The 8282-nt window shown below is 33.9% G+C and overlaps 1 protein-coding gene across 1 annotated transcript in view; it reads left to right on the top strand.

The window, feature by feature from the left end:
- Window positions 1-8282, top strand: part of LOC106459251 (TGF-beta receptor type-1-like) — a 137868-nt gene that overhangs the window by 66407 nt on the left and 63179 nt on the right. Inside the window, exon 2 of the mRNA XM_022385710.1 lies at window positions 5887-6001. Within this exon, the coding sequence (XP_022241418.1) occupies window positions 5887-6001 (115 nt within the window). The remainder of the gene's footprint in view (window positions 1-5886; window positions 6002-8282) is intronic.

Below are 8282 nucleotides of genomic sequence, written 5' to 3'. Positions count from 1 at the left end.
GATTATTCTTTCTCCTTTAAAATAAGCCCCCAGTAGCACAGCGGTATGTCTGCGGACTTACAATGCTAGAATCCGGGTTCCGATACTCATGATGGGCAGAGCACAGATAGCCCATTGTGTAGCTTTGTGCTTAATTACAAACAAACAAAGAAACCTTTAAAATAAAAGCGTGCTGACGAAATAAAATAAAAATTCTTGTCTAAACAGTGTTTATAAATGTTATTTATTTATAATGCATAACTTGGGAGAAAAGGGTGGACATGTTAATTATGTGTACCCTCATGATGTCAAAGGTTTGCTGAAAAAACAAACAAACATGGTAGGCAAAACGCAGATAGCCTAATGTATAATTTTGCACTTTAACACAAACAAACTATTCCAAAGATAATTAAGTAAAAAAAAAAATTAAATGTCAATGATTGCACCCACATGCCCCTACTTGTTCAGAGTAAAACAGTCACTTAATTAGGAAATAAAAACTAAAAATCGTACGTTTTGGATTCACACGACAAAAGGAACCATCTTCGGTACCACAGAAATATGAGCAGATGGTGAAAACAAGTGTGGTTGCGACGCACTTAAGTTTCTGTAAATGTCACAAAATGGCCCAATACTAATGTTGCATCTGGTATTCATACAGTACTGGAGTAGATAAGTAACAAGGTACATAATAATTGCTCATTTTATAACAGTATGAAAATCTGTAGAAATGTACTTCTTAATTAACATTGTGAACAATCCGAGATATGTGGGCAACGCCGCCGCCAATATAGTAAAGTCATTTTTAAGATGGCCACTAAAAGACTTCGAGTACACGTTTTTACACTATGTACATATACAAATTTTAATTTTTCTAACTTTTTTATCGAACTGGCTGTATGAAAATTGTAAGAATGTTCTCTTAGATACGCTATAAAATCGCTCGGACGTCGTGAAATCGTAACAAGATGCACTCTGAAACACTGTACACAACAATTCAATATACCGAGCTTCCATCCTGGAATCATGCTTAATCATTAACAGATGACGTAAGTATGTGAATGAAATTAATCGTTTTTGTGCAACTTGGAGACACGAAGTCAACTGAACTTAACGCACGGCTCGACGTATATGAAGTCAAAACGTTAATAGCTTGTAAATACAGGCTAAACAGGATCGTTTGCAACCGTTCTCGTTATAAACTGGAGTGATTGCATAATTTGCTTGCAAAATACATCGGATAAGCTTCTATGCCCAGCTAATCCTAGCTATCCAAATGCTAGAAAACTGTAAAATACAACTGCCGGATTGTAGAAATGCTTATTGAAGTGAACATTACATTTGCTTGATGAAAACGATGGTATTGAGAATATGTTTATCGAACATAAAGCAAGTTGGCATAGATCAAGTAAACTGAAATTTAAAAGTACCTTGTTTCAGAGAGCGTAATGACAAAGTTGATTTTCAATAGATGAAATGAACACTATAAAAAGTAAACTCGGCAATGTAAACAACATATGTATAGTGACAATTTTTCTCGTTTCTCTTGTAATGAAAGAGAACCGATAACATCTCTTCATAAAAATCAACTTTCAACATCCGTAACTATGCTTACAAGTGTGCAGTACAACTTCAGGTTTCTAGATTGGTAGCAAAGCCGAGCACAGGTGATTTGATAGCCCCAAAATGCAAAGTACAACCAAAATGTTTAGTGTTGCTTTGCAATAGAACCGGAGCAAAGGAAAGTGGAAATCTCTTGCGGAGGTGGTTAGATACGTCAGTGAAGCTTGAGCAAGTGACTATATTGCCCAAGCTTGCAGACCTATTCAAACATTACTTAGCTCTATTGCAATAGATAGGGACAGAAGTAAATGGTCGTGTTAGGCTTAGCCCTGAAGCTAGGTTGTGAGGAAGACGTGTACATTGAAGCTTATGAAAACTGCAAAAACCATCCTGAGGGGTATTTTCGACATAGACATCATTCACTGGGTCTTTTGAAGAAAAAATGCCAAGAGAGATTAGTGCTATGATAACTTTTAACGTTATTTTGCATGATCCCAATATTAAGTCAGAGTCCACATCGGTTTACTCCCAAGCAGCTTTGATAGTCTCCCATTTGATAGACTACAACAGCCATGTGCATCATCACGAAGGATCTACGGGTCATCATGAAAACAGAAGCTGTGCGCCTTTCCAGTTTAGGTCAGACTTCATCATCATGCAAAACACTTAATAGACAGTTTGTGGATCAAATGTTTAGCCTTTGATTATCCATATCGTAAGATTGAGTACTGGACATTTTCATATATCTGACAAACAGTGTGAGTAACTGCTTCAGTTTAGATGGTGTTGTCTGCCCTCTAAATATTTGCCATGGTAGTTTTACAACTGCTGTGGTTGGTAACATAGACAACAATCCCAGCTCCTCAACTGCCCACTATTAATTTCACGATACTGGGACCTCACTCTTTCAACAATCAAACAAGGAGTTTAGTGGGGTTAGAATGTCAGATATTATTTAACAGAAAGATATTACTTAACATTACAGTAATGTTCCAGCTGCTGTTTTCAGAAAGAAAAAACAACAAAAAAAACACACACCCAGTTATACCTGAAGTTCAAGAACCTCTTATTAGAACTGACTTCAAGATAGTAAAGACGGCATTACTGGAAGAGAAGAAATGTCTCGAACATGTCAAAGTGATAAGCTAGCCATGTACAGAAAATACTGTAATTTGTCCTGGGTAGTGTATCAAGCGTGCTACTAACATATGACTGAAATACCTACATAATTTCTCAACTGTTTTCTGATTGTCCCAAGTATTGTGGGGGCCAGGATATGAAAACTGTGATGTTCAAAAATCAAGTAGACATTGATACATCAATATGTAAACATATATTCATTTGAGAATTACTACAAGTATAATAAAGAAATTAAATTTTATAGACAAGTAGGGATCGATATATACGTAACCTAGCTAGCTATTGCAATATAGAAAGTTTTAATGCTACAAAAATTATTGAAACAAGAAAACTACAAAAAACTGAGTTACTTAAAATGTAAAAAAAAAAAATTATCCCTACTTTGGCAAACCACTGTAATTATGTTAGTCTGAGTCTACTTGTGTTTATATAATTAAAAAGGATATTATACTTGTTTGTTTCCTTTTCGTTAGCTATATTTTTGTGTATCAGCAGTACCAAGCGTGGGGCGCGCGTATACCCGATTCGATTTTATTACTCATCAAGGTCTTCACCAACCTATCCTCAAATCTAATTATATACCAGTATCCTTTTCCTTACAAGAAAATATTCATTGGGACAGAAAGAGTGCTGTGAAAGAATTATAGCGATAAGATTCGTCGTTTTTTCTGTCCGCTAGTCTGAAAATGTCACTAAATTATTTACTTAGATGAAAATTCGTTGAAATAGTGAAATATTGATTCACTCCATAAACACGTATATAACGATTTAAACGGCTTTATAAGTACAATAAGCTTATGTTTTGCTCAGCCAGTACTGTGAACTAGTCATTGTTAATATTCAGATATTCTAAAGGTATTTTTAAACGAGCAATTTTTATGGCCGCCATTTTGTTTCATAACGATTCCTACTGTTAAGTACTGCCGTACTTAATGATATAGTTTATATCTGTGTTTTTATTAACTTTACCCTTTCGTTTTATTTTAATGTTTATTTAACCCGTATTGCTTCCCATGTACTTTTAACTTTACACAAACCGTTTAATATTTAATTAAGTAATTTACTGTTATTATTAGACTGAGCGTGGCACAATGGTTAGCGTACCAGTCTAAATGTCTGAAGTTACTTCGTTCGTGCTCCAATTCCGCCAAAAGAAAATAACGCGCAAAGCGCTATGGAGTTAAGGTTCTGTTATAAGGGTGTTAGTCAAATCCCACTCTTCAGTAAGACAAGGGTAGATTTTTCCCCTGGTATATTATTTCAAATTTAGGGACGGCTAGCGTGAAATTCAACAAATCAAATAAACTTAGTTTTATAGGTAGACACAACTGCTCTTAAAGTTTAAGCGAATGTCTCCTTCAACCACTGAACATCTAAACGAACACATATAGTAACCGTCTAGTAATAAACAAGATCAGTAATTAAACATGTTAACTTGACAAAATGTATATAGGCTTAATCTTTGATAGGTTGTTAGGGCCTGAAGACGAAAGGCGAATACTTTCGAAACGTCGTCCTATACATTTGTAGGTTTCTACAACAGGCAGTTGCTGTCCATTTGAAACTTAGATTCATTCACGTATATAGGCTTCTTTAAAATCACAATGCTGACGACTAATCAGACTTTTAGGTGTACAAGAAATGTTCAGACATTAAGATAAAATTAACTTTTACAATATCACTATGCATATTATATAACACTTAGCATAAAAATACCATCTGTGGGGTTCAAAGGCTTTCTCGTGATTCACAGAGAACCAATGTACTTATCAAGCTCCTTTATTATCTCCAATTGTTTAGTCTATAGCCACTCAATGAAGTCCCATAACCTTAAAGAAACGAAAAGAAAAAAACACAACAGGATACCCGCCCAATGTACTTGAGCACGTTTACCAAGTTTGGACCCATTACCTTATAAATGAGAGTATGAACACAGTTTCCACAATGGCGCCCAGTAGATCTTGATGGTTCAAGAAACACAAAATCCGATTCGAGTTCATAGAACCTGCCAACCCATTCTCAGCCTCCAACATGTCTGGGTTGCTTTCTGGGAGTTATTTAGGGGGCTTCGCCGTATAAATGAAGACATCATCAGAACTACTCAAAGTCCACCTGCCAAGTTTGGTCCTGTTAGCTCCAAAACTGTGGGAGGAGTTCGTGGAAAAGCACACAACGTGAATTAAAGTACTCTGGCGTTATATTAACGTTATCTTACCCTGTTCTTTTATGTTAAGTCTATTATTAACCCCTTTTGCTTCCCAAATACTTTTGACAAAACCCATTTAGTGCTTTAACTGAAGCTTTGTCTTTATGTTGTTTTATTCATAGACGTAGCTTCTGTTAAAATAAAAACTGGTGACCCATTCTCCATACTTACCATATTTTACACCTGAAAAAACACATTGTAATCGTCAGTCATCATAAAAGATCAACTGAAGAAAGGAGCTGAAACAACGAATAACCTGAAAATAAGGATAACTGAATTGCTGTTTTTTATATATATACTGATGCACATGACATATAAGACCAATTAAAGGGGGGAGGCAGGAGGCTCATTTGGCCTGGGCCTAAAGCTCAAAAGAGGCCTCAAATTTAGACTTTTTTTTCTTTTACAGGAAAAGGCTAGAAAAGCATTTATTAAATGTCAAATAATGTTAATAAATATATGTTAAATACAAAATATTTAAATTATGTTTCACTTTTGGGTTAATGATTGCTTTTTTTTTCACGTGTTATCGTTTTTTATTTTTATTATAGCCAGGGTCTCTCTGAACCTCTGAGAGGGCCTAATGACATGAATATATAATTAATTGAGAAAGTTAAAGTATACACCCACACACTTACATATATATTTTTTTCTTAAATCCATAGTATTTTAATGGAGCGAATTGAAACAGAAGTAATCCTTCCTATAATTTTATTTGGAATATATCGTTTCTCTGTTGTACCAGTTCGTATGTAGAATATCATTTCAGGATTCAGATAAGTAAATATGAAGCACTGCCTGGTGTTAACCTAATAAATATTGTTTTTTTGGGTATCACTTACTGTATTCATGCTCAAATACATTTTGTCGCCGAATTTATATACATGATTATTCGTTCCGATAAAAGTACCCAAAAGTTGGCGGAATAAGGTACTCAAATTCCCTGATGTTTACGCTTGTGTTCGCTATTATTAAACTATGTTTCTTGTATGTTTCAGCTTTGAAATGCCACTGTGACAGCTGCGGTAAAGATACGAACAACACGTGTGAAACGGATGGCGTCTGTTTTACATCAGTCGCTCTTTCGGAAAGAGGCACCGAGTTTGGATACAGGTGAACACAAAAGTTTTTTGTTCTGTTATTCTCTAGCTACGTATCTGTTAGAACTTGTCACTGGGGTAAACAGTAACGTGTGCTAGATATAGTGACACAATAACTTGTTTTATTGCAGTATTGCAATGTGTGTCTTGTACCTTGTTGTAAGAATGTACATAAGGATATTAATATGCAGTGTTTGTCTTTGAATTTAACACACGGCCTTTTTTATTATGGGTTAGAAATAGATCCAAGTCAGCTTACAGGTGAACTTAACAAAAATGGGACTTCTGTTTACTATGTTGAAGTTTTGTGTTATATCGAATTTTGTGTTAGGATTGATCACAATACATTTTGTTTATTGAGAAAGGTTTAATATATGAAATATTTCTTACTCATCTTTATAGAACTTTTTTTTTATTTTGAGCTGGTAATAGATCAAGAAATGTATAAATTTATTTTTTAATTTCTTTATTAATTGTTATTCAACTGTAGCTGCATACGAGAACACGGAACAGTTTTGTGGTTATAATGTATTTTCTGTACAATAACAAAGGGTTCAAATATAGATTTTTACATGCTGCTATTATATAAAAACGTGTTTTTGGAACAATTTATAGCTGATAAAAACAATTACGTTTTTATTTAAAAAACATATTGAACCTTGTCATAGTGTGATTGTTAAAAAAACAAAATACACAAACACTGTCACCCCCGTTGACCTGATTACTTAGTTGTTTTCTCGACAATATTTTGAACCATTTATAGTCCAAGTCGAAGAGGGGATTTGAGAAAAGGATCGTGATGGAAGTACAAAAGCATATCCTAGTTTATAAAACTTCTGATATTTGGCTTTAGTGGAGTACACATTGGAGTTGAATATATATAGTTATATATAGTGGATGAGCTTAAATCTAATAGTTCTGTAATATATATAGTTAATGCGACGTATCTTTCCATTTTTCTCTGGTAGTAAGGGTAATTTAGCAGCGAGCTGTTTTAGAAGTTTCCAACAATTATTAGTCATGTCCCTGCGAAATCAAAACTATATCGGATGGTTATTCGTTCATATAAGAGTACCCAAGACTTGGCGGAATAAGGTACTTACATTCCCAGATGTTTACGTTTGAATTGGTGGTAGTAAATATTTTAACTCATTTTTATTAAGCTGCCCGTATTCACATTGTAACAAGCGGAAGAAATGAAAACAAATTTATAATTTAATTCTTCGTAGTTAACAACAACTTTTTATGATAACTAGTCAGGTGTACACTCATTATTAATAGTACGTATAATAAAATATTATATTATTTCTTTCTCTTTATACATGAATTAGAAAAAAATAATTTAACCCTCAAATTATCGACTTCTTTACGTTTGAATTGGTGGTAGAACATATTTTAACTCATTTTTATTAAGCTGCCCGTATTCACATTGTAACAAGCGGCGGGATCTACTTATTGCATCATATTGAGTACTTTTATAATGTTGTGTTTTTCCCTCTGACAAAAAATTGGCTGAAACTGTTTATTTTCTTTGCATGGTACAAGATAAATAACAAGTGTTTGGTTCTGTGATCTGTGGATAATCCCAAAGAACGCCAGAACACCGAAATACAAACGTAGACTGCAAATATAACTTTATAATCGGATATATAAATACAGCTTTAACACACAAAAATGACAATTCGCATCAGTATCATTAAGAGACGTAGGGGGGATGGAACCAAATCTAAAATAAATCTAAAGTTAGATTAATGAACTACATTACAATGGGAGCAAAGCAACGACATTTTAAAGGGCCTGCTAGCGTTAGCCCTGCTTACTGTTGTGAATCTTTCATTTTGTCATAACGAACAAAACGGAGAATAGAAAGGAAAAGCATTATATGTTAAATCTAATTGAGAACTGTGTATTTGGAAACAACACATGGATACAAAATGTTCTTAATGTTCACCTTGCTGAAATCTGTATCTAAGTTATAATGGACGCTTAAAAATATATATCCATATATAAAGACTAAGAAAACTGACATTTATTCATGCTACCTAAAGGAGTTCGTTATTATTAAACGCTATATAACCTTCGAAAATTACGTTGAAAAGAATATACTCTCGAAATGAATGGACTAAGGGCACAACGTTTTTTAAAGTTAATGCTATATGAAGAGCATTATATATATATATATATATATATATAAGAGAAGCACTACTTTTCCTACATTAGATAAACCAAATTAGGACGAAACTTAGTAAGTTTCTTTTAGTCTAATTTTTAGTATGCAATAGAAAAAGAAAAAA

Source organism: Limulus polyphemus, unplaced genomic scaffold (genome assembly GCF_000517525.1).
Source record: "Limulus polyphemus unplaced genomic scaffold, Limulus_polyphemus-2.1.2 Scaffold581, whole genome shotgun sequence".
In the NCBI taxonomy this organism is placed as follows: domain Eukaryota; kingdom Metazoa; phylum Arthropoda; class Merostomata; order Xiphosura; family Limulidae; genus Limulus; species Limulus polyphemus.
The sequence above is the reverse complement of the archived record's forward strand: the minus strand, read 5'-3'. Positions and strand labels throughout refer to the sequence as shown.